Source organism: Larimichthys crocea, chromosome XI (genome assembly GCF_000972845.2).
Source record: "Larimichthys crocea isolate SSNF chromosome XI, L_crocea_2.0, whole genome shotgun sequence".
NCBI classification, from domain to species: Eukaryota; Metazoa; Chordata; class Actinopteri; family Sciaenidae; genus Larimichthys; species Larimichthys crocea.
The window spans coordinates 19,458,926-19,475,166 of NC_040021.1; the positions used below are offsets into that span (position 1 = coordinate 19,458,926).

The following is a 16,241-nucleotide window of genomic DNA, read 5'->3' on the forward strand; positions in this document are numbered from 1 at the left end:
ATTATGTAATGCACTTGTTCTTCTCTCAAAATTTTTTTAGATTTCCTCTCAGCTTTTTGGCCGCCTGCCAGGAGAGGCAACCAATCACATACAGAAGTGACAGTGACATCATCATCATCATCTCATCCATACATCTGCGTCTCTTTGACACATTTTATTTTTATTTTTGTTTACGTTAACTCAATCACAAAGCTAACCATGGAGCTAACAGAGCTAACCATGGAGCTAACAGAGCTAAACCATGGAGCTAACATAGCTAACAGAGCTATCAGGAGCTAACAGCTAACATAGACCTAGACTAACATGGAGCTAACAGAGCTAACAGAGCTAACCATGGAGCTAACTGAGCTAACCATGGAGCTAACAGAGCTAACCATGGAGCTAACATAGCTAACCATGAAGCTAACTGAGCGAACCATGAGCTAACAGAGCTAACATAAGCTAACAGAGCAACATGAGCTAACACAGCTAACCATGGAGCTAACAGAGCTAACCATGGAGCTAAGTAGCTAACAGAGCTAACCATGGAGCTAACTGAGGCTAACCCTGGAGCTAACAGAGCTAACCAGGAGCTAACATATCTAACCATGAAGCTAACAGAGCTAACCATGGAGCTAACAGAGCTAACCATGAAGCTAACAGAGCTAACCATGGAGCTTAACATAGCTAAGCATAGCTACCATGGAGCTAACAGAGCTAACATAGCTAACCATGGAGCTAACAGAGCTACATTGCTAACATGGAGCAACAGAGCTAACATAGCTAACTATGGACTGACAGAGCTAACCATGAAGCTAACAGAGCTAATAATGGAGCTAACAGAGCTAACATAGCTATCATGGAGGACTCCAAACTGAGTCTGAGTGCAGTACAAAGACTCCAAACTGAGCCTGAGTGCAGTACAAAGACTCCAAACTGAGCCTGAGTGCAGTACAAATACTCCAAACTGAGTCTGAGTGCAGTACAAATACTCCAAACTGAGCCTGAGTGCAGTACAAATACTCCAAACTGAGTCTGAGTGCAGTACAAATACTCCAAACTGAGCCTGAGTGCAGTACAAATACTCCAAACTGAGCCTGAGTGCAGTACAAATACTCCAAACTGAGTCTAAGTGCAGTACAAATACTCCAAACGGAGCCTGAGTGCAGTACAAATACTCCAAACTGAGTCTGAGTGCAGTACAAATACTCCAAACTGAGCCTGAGTACAGTACAAATACTCCAAACTGAGTCTAAGTGCAGTACAAATACTCCAAACTGAGCCTGAGTGCAGTACAAAGACTCTAAACTGAGTCTGAGTGCAGTACAAATACTCCAAACTGAGCCTGAGTGCAGTACAAATACTCCAAACTGAGCCTGAGTGCAGTACAAATACTCCAAACTGAGCCTGAGTGCAGTACAAATACTCCAAACTGAGCCTGAGTGCAGTACTACTCAAACTGAGTCGAGTGCAGTACAAATCGCCAAACTGAGTATGAGTGCAGTACAAATACTCCAAACTGGAGTCTGAGTGCAGTACAAAGACTCCAACTGAGTCTGAGTGCAGTACAAATACTCCAAACTGAGTCGGAGTGCAGTACAAATACTCCAAACGGAGTCTGAGTGCAGTACAAAACTCCAAACTGAGCTGAGTGCATGTACACGACTCAAAACTGAGTCTGAGTGCAGTACAAAGACTCCAAACTGATCTGAGTGCAGTCAAAACTCCAAACTGAGTCTGAGTGCAGTACAAATCCAAACTGAGCCTGAGTGCAGTACAAATACTCCAAACTGAGTCTGAGTGCAGTACAAAGACTCCAAACTGAGTCTGAGTGCAGTACTGTACTGTGAAGTCAGGTGGGTTAGATGAAGATGAAGATGATGAAGTCGCCTTTAACTTAAATTATTTGACATTCTGTGACATTTCCTGCTCATTACAGTGATTTTAATCAAACAGACTGTTCATGTACTAACCAGAACCAGAACCTCTGAACAGAACCAGAACCTCTGAACAGAACCAGAACCTCTGAATAGAACCAGAACCTCTGAACAGAACCGGCTGTGTCAGGGACAGATGTCTCAGCTGGGTCACCTGTGTGGCTCCTCATCACCACAAGATGGAGCCACTCAACAATGAACTAATCTGTCTGTCTGTCTGTCTGTCTGTCTCTCTGTCTCTCTCTCTGTCTGCCTGTCTGTCTGTCTCTCTCTGTCTGTCTGTCTGTCTGTCTCTCTCTGTCTGTCTGTCTGCCTGTCTCTCTGTCTGTCTGCCTGTCTCTCTGTCTGTCTGTCTCTCTCTCTCTCTGTCTGTCTCTCTGTCTCTGTCTCTCTCTCTGCCTGTCTCTCTGTCTGCCTGTCTGTCTGCTCCTCACCTGCAGACGAGCTGTGTGAGCTGAAGGTGGAGAAGCCGTGTCATGTCATGTTGGCACAAACTCTGACGGCCAAAGAGAGGGAGTCCCTGGAGGAGAAGGAGGAGACGGTGGTGGGAGACGGAGAGAAAGGCCAGCAGGAGGAGGAGAAGGAGGTGACGGAGGAGAAAGAGGAGGAAGAGGAGCGAGTAGGAGAGAGAGAAGGAGAGAAGGATGAGGAGGAGGAGCTGGAGGAGCTGAGAGCTCAGGTGATCCAGCTGCTGCTGGAACTGGAGGAGACCCGAGAAGTTTCCCAGAGACACGAGGAGAGTTTCCTGGAGCTGCAGGGTCAGTACAGCTACTGTACCTGTAATCTATTACTGTAATCTATTACATCTCAGAGAGGAATACTTCAGCCTGGTCTGTTTCTTCTTCTCTGGTCTCAGGTCTGCTGGAAGACGAGCGGCTGGCGAGCGCCCATCAGGCGGAGAGCTTCACCAGACAGATCCAGAGACTGCAAGGTGCAGCACAGGTGTAGCTGCTGTTCAGTCACAGCAGAACTTTCTTTAAGCCGACTCGGCGGGTCGCCAGCTCTTATCGGGGCCCGGTTGTGGTGTTCAGACATATTCCAGCTCCTCCTGAAGGATCCTGAGCTGTTCCCAGGCCAGGTGGGATATGTAGTCCCTCCGGTGGGTCTCCTACCAGCTGGACGTTTCTTGAACACTTCCAAAGGATCCTGATCAGATGTTGAGCCACCTCAGCTGGTTCCTCTCATCATGAAGCTCCTCGGATGTCTGAGCTCTCAGGCTGAGCTCGGACACCCGACGATCTCATTCTTTGGGTCACTACCCAAAGCTCATGACCAGGTGAGGGTTGGACCAGAAAACTGGTGGTGGTTCAGCTCCTTCTGAACCACAACGGTCCGGTCCATCTATTTTCTGGTCACTGTTGAACCGCGACATACTTGACCTCCTTCAGGTGGGGCATGAACTCACCTGGAGGGACCAATCCAGCGTTGTCCAGACTTTGAGTTTCTGACTCTCATCTGCACGTCCAAATATAAGTTTAAACTTTAACATCGTTAGATCGGTCAGATTCTGCACAGTTCAGGTCCGGTTCATTTTCATGTCGTCTCACTTTGTCTCGAGGTAAAAACACGTTCTCCTCCTGCAGCTCAGCTCCGGTCAGTCCAGGAGGAGATGGACAGTCTGGAGGAGGAGAAGGAGAGCGAGCTGGAGGAGGTGCAGGAGGAGCTCCGCTCGGCTCAGGAGGAGGTGCTGATGCTGCAGCAGGCGGCTGAGGAGGCGGCAGCAGAGAGGGAGAACGACATCGCCTCCCTGCAGGAGGAGCTGTGTCGGCTGAGGGCGGAGCTACAGCGTCTCCACGTGACGGCGCAGGAGTACGAGCTGGAGATCACGACGCTGAGAGCCGAGATCAGCATGAAGAGCCAGAACAGAGAGGCACCTGGACCAGGTGAGCTCACGCCTGGACCGGGTGGACCAGGTGAGCTCACACCTGGACCGGGTGGACCGGGTGAGCTCACGCCTGGACCGGGTGGACCGGGTGAGCTCACTGCTGCTTCTTCTGTGGTTTTTCTGTTTGATTGTGGAGCTCTGATGAATCAACATCTGTGTTCAGGTGACGTCCATCAGCTGCAGGACGAGTTCGTCTCTCTGACGGGTCAACGTCAAACTCTGACCAGTGACAACAAACAGCTGAGCACCAAAGTGGAGCAACTGCAGCAACAAGACACGTGAGTGGTCCAAACAGCTGTCAATCAATCCGCTTCAGATGACACCTGTCGGACTGTGAGTTTGACACACCTGTCCTTCTGTGAACAGGTGCAGTGATGTGTACCTCGCAGTCAGGGCGGAGGGCGGCTGTAAGCGTGATGCTGAGGTGAAGGCGGACTCGTACATCAGCCTGTCTCAGTCTGGTCCTGAACACCAGGAGCGTCCTGGTGACTCCTCATCGGTCCACGAGGAGTTCAGCACCTCCGAGCTGAACGTCCTGAAGGTCCAGCTGAGACAGGCCAAGGAGACGGCTCACAAAGTGCAGAGAGAGGTGACGCACCTGTTCACACCCACTCGTTAAATTTACTGGATGAAAACAGTCAAACTGACCTTTGGGCTCGTCCTGACAGTGTGACGGGCTGAAGGGGGAACTGGGCGAGCTGCAGCAGCTGTACGACAGCAGCCAGCGAGAGCGAGCGGAGCTCGAGCAGGAGCTTCAGCGCTGCAAGGCCCAGCTCCAGAAACTGCTGGGCAGGAAGTCACAGGTGAGAGGTCAAAGGTCAACGGCTCAGGTGGTTTGGTACATGGACAGGTGTTTGTTTAGGCACCTGCATGTGATACCTGACTTCAGCATTCATGTGTTGGGTATCAGGTAACACCTGCACAAAAATACGGGACATTAGGACATTTAGAAAGAGACATGAGACAACTCTGCTAACAGCCAATCATCAGCCAGGTCCCCAGCAGCAGCTGATATCACTGACTAGTCCAGCAGCAGTCAGCCCAGAACCAGAACCAGAACCAGACCCAGCAGCAGCTGATATCACTGCCTAGTCCAGCAGCAGTCAGTCCAGCTCTGCGTCTGTCTTTCAGCCTTTTATTTCACCAAGCTCTCATCTCTGAGCCTGGTTACATTGTCCGCTCACCCAGCTCCGGGTTCTGGCAGGACACGGACCCGGAGCCCAAAGTTACGTAGTGTGAGAACAGACGTACATGATCACAGGTCAGTGCAGATCAGCAGCAGGTAAACGACATCATGTTGATTTGAGGTAAAAGTGTAAAAGTTGAAGGTAAGTGTGACCATGACTACGCCCTGTGTGACGATGCTCTCCCGTCCTGTATGCATGCGGGCGATTGGCTGAAATCTGGATGCCTCATCTGTCATTTTGCTTCCTGGTGTGCAGTCGGCGCTCATGTTGCTGGTTTCTGGTTTCTGAGCGTTTCATTTCGTGAGCTTCTTCTTAACGTCTGTCGCTAACGGGCAGTTTGTCTTTGTCCAAGCAGTCATCTGTCTGTTTGTACTTACCTCTTCCTCCGCATAGGAAGGCTTGAGATCCGAGGCTCATTCAGTTGTCAGGTGACGTTAAAGCAGTGAAGCGTGCTGACAGTCGAGATCCATCTGATTGGCTGATAATGAATCACATGTGGAACATTTCCTTCAATCCAAACAAACAGATTCTGTTTTCCTAAACTCTGCACCCGAGTCACAAACTGACCCTGGACTTTGACTTGAGCCTTAAACAATGAGATACCCAGTCACAGAGTTTAGGGTTAGTCAGGTCAGGTCGATCCCATCACGCCAATGGTATCAACTGGACTGGGCCTTAGACCTGGGATTTGCCTTAACTTAGTTAATACTTTGAAACTTGACATGGGACTTGAGTAAAACTTTACTTCCATGACTTGAGAGTTGGACTTGGATTTGGTGTTAAGACTTACCTGATTTAATCTGGGTAAGTCTGAGCCTGGAACATGGAGCCTACCTATCTCAGTTGCAACTTTAACATGAGACTGGATGTGGGACCTGCCTGCTTGAGGACTGACTTGATTTTATTGATGTGAAACATGACCTTTGACAGTACTCGGCTTGGTGTTTCGACGTAGAATTTACATAGAACCGGGGTACTTGTTGAGGAACTTGACTTTGGACTTGCCAAGACACTGACTCGGGTATCAAGGCTTGAGACTACACATGGGTCTTACTTGTTTGATTTGGTACTCGAATGTCAGTGCCAAGACCAGTTGGCCTATCTGAGACTCTTGAGGCTTACTTTGTTGACGTGGGATTGACTTGAAGTTTAGGACTGGTCTGTCTCGACCTTGAACTTGAGGTGGGACCTCTGAGATAGGACTTGGTTTTGTTGACTTGGCTTAGGGTTAGGGTTTTTGATGTTTCATTTGGGACCGGACTTCTCAACATTGACCTTGTAGGTCTTGACTTGAACAGTGACTTGGTCCCACCTCTGCTCCCCTCCATTATGTCACTCATGTACATTCCTGTACTCCATAGTTGTAGTTTATCTCATGTCTTTCCTGTTACCCACACTTCGAGATGTTGGTGGTTTTAACGTTCCTCTGGCATCATAAACTTAGACCAAAGCTCTCCATCTTGTCTTCAACCATCTTTGATGTCGTTCTCTGCCTGCACTTTCACTTTCCTCCGTCATCGTCACGTTTCTATCCGATCGCCGTCACCTTTGTTTCTGAATCAACTGAATCAAATTCTGTTTAAATTTGATGTGTTTTGATGCCCGACCTGCCTGCCGATCAATCCTTTATTTCATCTGTTTTTTCTCGTGTTTGGTCGCCTCACGCTCGCCTTTCTTTCCGACACGTTCTGGTTTTTATTCTTCTGATTATTTTATGGTTTCATCTCCTCTCTCCACGCCCTCCTACACTACCTTCTGTCTTTTCCCAGAACTGCACTCGTCCGTCAGAGCCCCCTGTCCTCTCCATCCCCTTCATAGGAATGATTGTAATAGTGGCCTTGATTTGGTGCTGGTGGGAGGAGCTGGCGTCCTAGAGGGGTCCAGGTATGGCCACGCCCTTCTTTCTCTACCAGACGCTCTGATTTTTTTATCATCCGAGAGTGGCTGAAATGTGGAGTGACAACAAGCTAAGCTTAGCTAACTGCCCCGGTGGTTGTTTCTGCCCTTACCCTGTATTTGGGATTTCAACCGAAGGCCTCAGTCTGCTTCAAGCAAAGTTTAAAATCAGAGTTTCTGTTTGTTGTGAATGTCCGGTCCTCGTCCAGGCTGCAGGCCTGACTGATCCCTGCCCAATAAACCAACCCGACCACCAGACCAGAACCTCGACACCAGATGATTCTGCAAAACCACGTCCAAGACCTTTGTTCTTAAATTCTGACTTCTCATGGCGCCTATGAAACCTTCTGTAGGACTGTGTGTGGAATCTCATGCGTGTCCTCCTGAACATTTTGCTATAAAAAACATTGTTATGTGTGACTGAGAGGACGAAAGCCTGAATCACAGAAGGTCCTCAGCAGTGCTGGAGGTAATAAGTTACAGTAGTAACGGATTACTTTTAGCAGTAAGGTAACATGTCACTCACCTCTGATAACGAGCTAATGGACAGAACATGTCGATAGATTAAAGTTTATTTTGAGTCGTGATTGTTGGAGTGCTGCAGAGTCGAAGCCTTCAGTCCGGCATCGGGTGCTGACCGGTCCACGGACGTTTGTTGTTGGAATCACCTCCCGTTCGCTGGTCTTCATCACGCTGACGTTCTCTCGTCTCTTTCTCAGCACCGTGACGCTGAAGGCTGGAACCTGGCGGTGGCAGCGGTTGCCGTGGCAGCCATTGTAGTTCTGGTCGTCCCCAGCTTCACCCGGGCCTGAGGGACTACACAGGAAGTGACCTCGCTGGGAAGTCTGGGATTGTAGGATTGCCGTCACCCATCCAGCGCCACCATCTACATGTTGCTGTCCTGATGTCTGCTTGTCGCGTCGACACCGCCAACATGTTTTCACCACGGACGTCAGTGCGATGGAGGGAAAAGCAATAAGACTGTCCAAAGACTCGCCGTCATGCTGAAGGTCAGCTGATTGGTTTATTGATCAGCTGTGAGGTCAAACATCATCATGATCCAGGAAGAAGTTTCAAAATAACTCGAGGTCGATTGATTTTGTGTCCCGAACACGTGAAAAAGTTGCAGAATCACAAAAGTATGAAGAGTATCAGTAAAATGAAAAATCAGCCAAAGTGTCGTTTTAGTTATTCTAATGTAGTTTAATCTCTTTGTTGTAAAATCTGAATCATAAATGTAGTAAGTATTCCAACGTTGCTCTCAGAAATCTGATGAAGTATAAAGTGAAAGTACTTCAGAGTAAATGTATGTCTTTATTATAAACTTCAGTAAACTGCGTTCTTAAGTCGAGAATCATAAAATAAAGAGAATAAAACAAACTGTCGACGATGCTGCACAAAGTTTAAATTTACCAGGTGAAAATAAAATGATGTCATCTCGTCATAAAGCAGCACGTCCAAAAATAAAATGTATTTTATTTAAATGAACATAAAATATGAAGTGTAGCAGAAACCATGTTTAACTGTTTAACCCTTCAGCTCCGGTTTGGTTTGTTCAGTTGTTTCACAGCAGGAATCTGAGGTTAATTCATTAATAAACAGAAAGTCATAACTTTAGTTTGAGAAGTTTAAGATTTAAAACGTGTTTCATTCATAAAAAAATCAAACTGATAATCAGTAAATGTTTTGTTCAATATTCAGAGCTCTAAATGTTTTGCCTTATTTTAGATTTAAATAATATTTTGCACTGAGCGACGATGAAAGAAACTGTAGCAGATCATATTTATCTCTTTAACACTTCAGTCTTATCTGTTAATGTGATGTGTTATTTAACAGACTGAGAAAACTTAATTAAATTATATTTTTATTTGAATAAAACTTTCCTTACAAATGATTAAAATGTCTGTATGTTTATATGACCAAATATTTAGTGTGTATCTGTTAAACAACCTCTGAAGTTATTTCTGTATTATTTATTATTTATTTATTACTGATCTCACTGTGCCACATTTTAACACTCAGACAGAGACAGCTGGTTTATGATTTTAAAGTGCTGAATGTTGGGAAATGTAGTTTAACTGTTCAGCTCCTCGTTCAGACAGGATTAATATTACATAAAGGTAATCTGTAATTAAACTCATTGTACCTGATGCTAAATTTAAAAAGCTGATTATATAAATCTATTTAAATATGTAGAAGAGGCCCGAGGATGGAGCCCTGTGGCACCTTCACTGTTTACACTGTTGACACTAAAGAGTTAAAACCATGAAAAAACTAATATTAAAATGAATCCTGCTTCATGTTTACGTTCACGTTGTGACCAAATAATCATAGAAAATATAATAATGTTCAAACTGTGATCCTGATGAAACTGAATCAGGTTTTTAGTTTCTGTGATCGGTGACGTGTTTGCATTTACCAAATATTAATAATTAAAAAGACATTCCAGTTTAATTAAAAACAATTAAAATTCATCAGAAAAAAACATGAAAAAACTGAAGTATGATGAACTGACGGCCTTTAACAAAACTATTAGATTTCTTTATTTAGTATATGATGATTAAGTGACATATATAAATATATATTGTGGTTAATAGTTGAATATTATTTAGGATATAACAGGTGAATTGTTCTACATGATAAATGTGTCAAATTATTATTTTTATTTATTTAATCAGTTGAAAAACCATCAAGTCATGTCAGCTGATTGAAACTTTAGAAATAATACACAAACTACAGACGATGAATCACAAAGTCGAGATTTTGACTTATCTCTTTTTTTTATTCTAACTTTATGATTTGGACGATCCGTAACTTTGGGTTCGTTAATCTAAATCTCACAATTAAAAAACAGAAGTCATTAATTTGATTGTTTTAATCAAATAAGTGACGTCATGTTTTGTCGTTTTATATCCAAACTTTCACTGAGTTTTTGAGTCAGCTGTTTTTGTGGCGTCTCTTAATCGTGTCGACAGAACGTTTGGAGAACATTTCAACGTTTTTATTTTATTTTTAAAAAGCCAAATCTGAAATCTCATTGGAGGAAAAACCCTAAATAATCAACGTGACTCTGAACATGTTTCCATCACACGATGTTTGTGTTTGATTTGATTCTAGTTTTGAGTTTGACAGTGAAAGGAAATAAAGAATCGGAAGGACAGATTTTTAAATTCTTCGTGCGGATCAGAAACGTGGATCCTGACAGACGTTAGCTCGCTGTAGCTCGCTCAGTGTCGCATGTTAGATTTAGAGAAGTCGCACACTTGCATGAAAATAGACGAGCTGTCATTATACAACGCTCACTGAATAACAGTGGTAGCATGAGCGCTGTAATCCGATTACTTCCATTTGTTACTTTACGAACGTTTTCTGACTTTTGATGATTTGTGTTGTAAAAAGTTTTGATGTTTTGAATCTTTTTGTACGTCTTCCAGATTCTGATGATCAGTTTCATCTCCGTGCTTAGCTTAGCTTAGCTTAGCTTAGCTTAGCTTATCTTAGGGGGGAAATGCTAAGCTACCTCCATCAAAAACTAAATCCATGTTCGAACAAGTTTGTCTGTTTTGCATGTTACGTCTCGTCTTTGTGGGTATCTGGTGAACATTATTATGTTAGCTGTTAATAAGCTAATGGCTAATTTAGGCTAGCCTACAAACAATTAGAATATGCAACTTTATGCTAGCTAGCTGTAGATGTTGTTCTTATAACCACACCAACATTTAACTGATGCTAACTGATGCTAACTGATGCTAACTGATGCTATACTGGGCTGTTTATAACTGGTGTTATATCAGTTTTAGCATAGCTTAGCACAAACACTGGAAGATGAATGGACCTGCTAGCCAGTGTAAGCATAAACAGTGTGATGGTAGATACAGAGTTAGGTTTGTTTGTTGTTATCGTAGTGACACAACATATTCCACTTTATGCTAGCTGTAATGTTATGCTAGCTGTTTTAAGGATTACTTAGCCTTTAGCTTAGCACAAAGACTGGAAGCAAGAGGAAACTGCTAGCCAGTGTTGCCACAATGCTTGCACCTTATTTGAGAATTGTAGCTAACTGATGTTTGGGTAGATAGTAGCATGTTTGGTGCTAGCTGTTTGAAGATCTTTAGCCTAGCTTAGCTCCTGGTGCTATGTTCACCTGCTAGGCTCCGTTTGCTGCGTGCTAAGCTAAGCTAACCAGGTCCTGGACCTGCACTGGACGCCCGGAGATGACACTGATTTCCAGATGAACAGCTGAGAACAAGATGGTTTGTCAACATGTCTGACCGTTGAAACTCTTCCTCCTCTGCCCATGTAGCAGCTGCTCGTCTATGTTTTCTGTTAGCTTTAAGCGTGTTAGCTGTTAGCTGTCAGGTGTACTTTGTAAACGAGCATGTCGTCATCTGTTCTGCTTCTGTTGGAAATGATTCTTCTCGATGTTTCTGCACAACATTAATGTCTCTTTATTTTCTGTGTTGATTTTGTTAAAGGGGCTGTACAGTTTGTAAATGAACTGACCAATAAAAAAGCTTCATCTTGCCTTTAATGTCCCTTTAATGTGAGCTATAGTTTAGTATACAGGGAACATTTTAATCTAATGTTGTACGTTTCATGTTACATGTTACACTGTGTGATGTTATGTGACATAATACACGCCATGACTTATGCCACGTGACACACCGTTTAAACATATGTCATGTTATGTTCTTTCACAGAATCTTACATTATGTTGTGCCATGTTTATGTCATTTTATGTCATGTTGTGTTATGTCATGTTTATGTCATGTTATGTCTTGTATGTCATGTTTGTCATGTTTATTTCATGTTTATGTCATGTTTATTTCATGTATGCCGTGTTTGTCATGTTTATTTCATGTTTGTCATGTTATGTCATGTTTATGTCATGTTTATGTCATTATGTCATGTTATGTCATGTTTATTTCATGTATGTCATGTTATTTAATGTTTATTTCATGTATGTCATGTTATTTCATGTTTGTCATGTTATGTCATGTTTATTTCATGTTTGTCATGTTATGTCATGTTTATTTCATGTATGTCATGTTATGTCATGTTTATTTAATGTATGTCATGTTATGTCATGTTTATTTCATGTATGTCATGTTATGTCATGTTATGTCATGTTTATTTCATGTATGTCATGTTATGTCATGTTTATTTCATGTGTCATGTTATGTCATGTTTATTTCATGTATGTCATGTTATGTCATGTTTATTTCATGTATGTCATGTTATGTCATGTTTATTTCATGTATGTCATGTTATGTCATGTTTATTTCATGTATGTCATGTTATGTCATGTTTATTTCATGTATGTCATGTTATGTCATGTTTATTTCATGTATGTCATGTTATGTCATGTTTATTTCATGTATGTCATGTTATGTCATGTTTATTTCATGTATGTCATGTTATGTCATGTTTATTTCATGTATGTCATGTTATGTCATGTTTATTTCATGTATGTCATGTTATGTCATGTTTATTTCATGTATGTCATGTTATGTCATGTTTATTTCATGTATGTCATGTTATGTCATGTTATGTCATGTTTATTTCATGTATGTCATGTTATGTCATGTTTATTTCATGTATGTCATGTTATGTCATGTTTATTTCATGTATGTCGTGTTTGTCAAGTTTATTTCATGTTTGTCATGTTATGTCATGTTTATGTCATTATGTCATGTTATGTCATGTTTATTTCATGTATGTCATGTTTGTCATGTTATGTGATGTTATGTGATGCTTATTTCATGTTTGTCATGTTATGTGATGTTATGTCATGCTTATTTCATGTTTGTCATGTTATGTCATGTTTATGTCATGTTAAGTCGACTTCAGATTTTCAGATTTTCTCTCTTGATGATGAAATGTGACGTCGTCCAGCAGACAGATGAAGGCCATCGACTGACCTCCATCAGATCTGTATGAACTTTTCTTTACATTTAAAGTTATTATTATTATTACTGATTCATAAAAGTCCATCACATGTTCATAAAGTTCAGGATGATGTCATCAAAAAGTCATTTTAAAGTTTTCTAGTAAACAAACGTGTGTGTGTGTCTGTGATTGGCTGCTGACATGCGACGTCATGTTTTCTCTTTATGACCCCCCCGGTGTCGGTCCCGGGTTGGATCCTCTAAAAATACCCGGAGGTGTCACTGTGGAGCCCCGGGTCCTGTATCAGGAGGGGGTTCCGACCTGACCCCGCCCCGCCGCCCCGCAGACACCCAATGAGCGGCGGCCCCCGTATCTGTGCGGGATTAGAGGATGCCCGGGTGGGGTTGTATATGGTCATGGCAGGGGCATTCCTGGAAGTCCAGCTCAGTGACGCCGAGCTTTTTAAACTCTGATCCGCTGCTCCTCCACCAGCACTCCCGACTCTCTGCAGGCCGACACGCCGCCGTCTGCGCCTCTTAACCCGGACACAGCAGCGAGTCTGTCCGGAGGAAGAACAAACTTTCTTCTCCTTCTCCTTCTGTTTCTGTCCTTCACTGAGTCCATGACACCACCCGGACCGGACTAACGGACTCTGGATCTGCTCTGTTCCGGAGCGCATGCCTCCTCGGTGCTGAAGTGTGTCACTCCCAGCAGGCTTGGCACTGCCCTCCACCCTCCACCCTCCACCCTCCACCTCTCCTTCTTCTTTCTTTTTTTCTGCCTTTCTTCTCGGCCCACTCGGCTCGGTATAAAAGGGGGGCACCATGATGAGTAACAGCAGCTACTTGGAGCCGCAGCTGCCGCCGCACTTCTACCAGAGCAGCGCGGAGCTCGGCGAGGAGGAGGAGGAGATGCCGGCCACCGAGAAGGACCTGGCCGAGGACGCGCCGTGGAAGAAGATCCAGCAGAACACCTTCACCAGGTGGTGCAACGAGCACCTCAAGTGCGTCAACAAGCGGATCGTGGACCTGCAGAAGGACCTGAGTGACGGGCTGAAGCTGATCGGGCTGCTCGAGGTGCTGAGCCAGAAGAAGATGTACCGGAAGTACCACTCCAGACCGAACTTCAGGCAGATGAAGCTGGAGAACGTGTCCGTGGCTCTGGAGTTCCTGGAGCGGGAACACATCAAGCTGGTCTCCATAGGTGAGTCCAGGGGCGCACGCGCTGCGTTTGGAGAGGTTTTACGCAAGAGTGCGCGTGACTGTGCGTGAGTGTTGGAGAGCGCGTGAGAGGCTGGTGATGAACCAAACTAGTTTTTAAATAAATGACGTCATAAAAGAATCAAATATTAGTTCTCTATGACGTCATAAATGAAAGATGTTTGATGTTTTGATGACGCTGTCACGTGTCTCAGGTGTGTGTGGAGCTTCAGGTGTGATTGATTCATGACTCAGCAGTTTGTTCGGGTTCACCTGTGTTTGACCTCCTGATTGGCCGAGCTGTTTCAGGTGAACTCTGAAGTTGTTGCTGTGTGAGTGATGTCATCTCATTAGTATGCAGATTATATGTAAATGAACAAAGGTTCCTAAAGGTCCGTGTGGACAGGAAGTGATGACGTGTGAAGGTGATGATGTCACACTGTACACCTGTGAGCAGGAAGTGTTTTAGGACTGAGGACACATGTGAAGGAGAGGTGATGTGAAGGAGAGGTGATGAGGACAGATGTGAAGGAGAGGAGATGAGGACAGATGTGAAGGAGAGGAGATGAGGACAGATGTGAAGGAGAGGCGAGGCGATGCGGGACAGATGTGAGGAAGGAGCGGAGCTGAGGACCAGTGTGAAGGAGAGGTGATGAGGACATATGTGAAGGAGAGGGATGAGGCAGATGTGAAGAGGGAGATGAGGAACAGATTTGAAGGGGGTGATGAGGACCAGATGTGAATGAGAGGTGATAGGACAGCTGTGAAGGAGAGGAGATTGAGGACAGATGTGAACGAGACGTGATGCGGACAGATGTGAAGAGTGATGAGGACAGATGTGAAGAGAGGTAGATGAGGACAGATGGTGATGGAGGAGAGGGATGATGAGGACAGATGTGAGAGAAGTGATGGGACAGATGTGAAGGAGTGTGAGGACAGCGTGAACGAGAGTGATGAGGAACAGATGTGAAGGAGAGGTGATGAGGACAGATGGAAGGAGAGGAGATGAGGACAGATGTGAAGGAGAGGTGATGAAGGACAGATGTGAAGGAGAGGAGATGAGGACAGATGTGAAGGAGGAGAGGGATGAGGACATGAAGGAGAGGGAGATGTGAGGACAGGTGAAGGAGAGGAGATTGAGGACAGATGTGAAGGGAGGTGATGAGGACAGATGTGAAGATGAGGAGATGAGGACACGATGTTGGACGGGAGGAGATGAGGACAGATGTAAGGAGAGGGATGAGGACAGTGTGAAGGAGAGGAGATGAGGACAGAGTGAAGGAGAGAGGAGATGAGGGACAGATGTGAAGGAGAGGGATGAGGAGTTAGGAGTCGACTGCTCTCACTCTCTACGTCATGAAGCGACGGTGAATGTTGTTGACGTGATCTGTGGTAAAACTACCAGTCCAGAAGATGGACTACAAAACGCTCCTCTGAGATCCTTCCTGGATCCTCCCCGCGCTCTGACCGTGTTGTTTGCTGGCAGGAAATGTCAAACTGTGACGTCATCATCAGTCCGAGTGTCAGTAATAATGAATATTGTCCAGCTGTCACAGAAGCAGATGAAGTGTTTGTTAGCTGCTATGCTCGCTCACCCTCCTGTCCACTCACACACAAACATATAGCAAGTTATGGCAAAATCTCTGAGGAATCAGCAACGGACTTCATGAGGATCTGCAGGACGCTGGATGGCACCGTCAACAGTTTGGACTCCGTGTGTTAACGCAGGAACACAGGCAAAACACAACACACACCTGATCAGATGATCACGTCAACACGCTTGTCATGTCCACACGCTCTCTCTGCAGCTGGCTCCTCCTCATCATGGCGGACACGTCTTCATGAGTTTTACCTGTTGACCTCTGTCACCTGACGGTTTAATAACGAGCTCGTTAGTGACAAACCTGAATATAATCAGAGTTATTTTGAGTTCTCTTTTTTTTTTCGACCAATCAATCAACATTCTGTAGTCATGTGTTACCTTCTCACTCGTCACTTCTGTGAGGATTCCACGACCGGGCTATCTCTTCTCAAGGTTAGACTTTCATCTTTCATTATTTTTACTTCCTCTTTATTTTTTACATTCTTCCACTCCTGTGATGTGTTATTTACTGCCTCAGGGGGATGTCCATCGCGGCCTTTCGGGGGGTTGGGGTCGGGAGTTCCAACAGGGCCAAGCCGCCGTCCAGGTCGTTGTGAGGGACTGTGCGTATGTGACAAATCGGAGCCGGGTTTGGGATCGGTGCCGTTCGCTGGCGAGTGCGACAGC

General features: G+C 44.7%; 2 protein-coding genes across 17 annotated transcripts in view; both read left to right on the top strand.

The window, feature by feature from the left end:
- The window catches only part of LOC104938691 (coiled-coil domain-containing protein 136), a 16,838-nt gene extending 5,428 nt beyond the window's left edge, over positions 1–11,410 (top strand). For 3 of the 7 annotated variants that reach the window (XM_027284256.1, XM_027284257.1, XM_027284255.1), the window contains exons 4-11: positions 2,357–2,674; positions 2,773–2,847; positions 3,500–3,889; positions 3,965–4,079; positions 4,168–4,390; positions 4,470–4,604; positions 6,758–6,872; positions 7,604–11,410. In XM_027284256.1, coding sequence (XP_027140057.1) covers positions 2,357–2,674; positions 2,773–2,847; positions 3,500–3,889; positions 3,965–4,079; positions 4,168–4,390; positions 4,470–4,604; positions 6,758–6,862 — 1,361 coding nt within the window. In that variant the 3' untranslated portion in view covers positions 6,863–6,872; positions 7,604–11,410. The remainder of the gene's footprint in view (positions 1–2,356; positions 2,675–2,772; positions 2,848–3,499; positions 3,890–3,964; positions 4,080–4,167; positions 4,391–4,469; positions 4,605–6,757; positions 6,873–7,603) is intronic. The other 4 variants (XM_027284259.1, XM_027284260.1, XM_027284261.1 and 1 more) reach the window with 4 other exon arrangements.
- Positions 11,411–12,952: 1,542 nt separating this feature from the next.
- flncb (filamin C, gamma b (actin binding protein 280)) overlaps positions 12,953–16,241 on the top strand; it is a 50,484-nt gene continuing 47,195 nt past the window's right edge. For 7 of the 10 annotated variants that reach the window (XM_019271218.2, XM_027284105.1, XM_027284102.1 and 4 more), the window contains exon 1: positions 12,954–13,976. In XM_019271218.2, coding sequence (XP_019126763.1) covers positions 13,598–13,976 — 379 coding nt within the window. In that variant the 5' untranslated portion in view covers positions 12,954–13,597. Of the gene's footprint in view, positions 13,977–16,241 lie in introns of all 10 variants that reach the window. The other 3 variants (XM_027284103.1, XM_019271224.2, XM_027284104.1) reach the window with 2 other exon arrangements.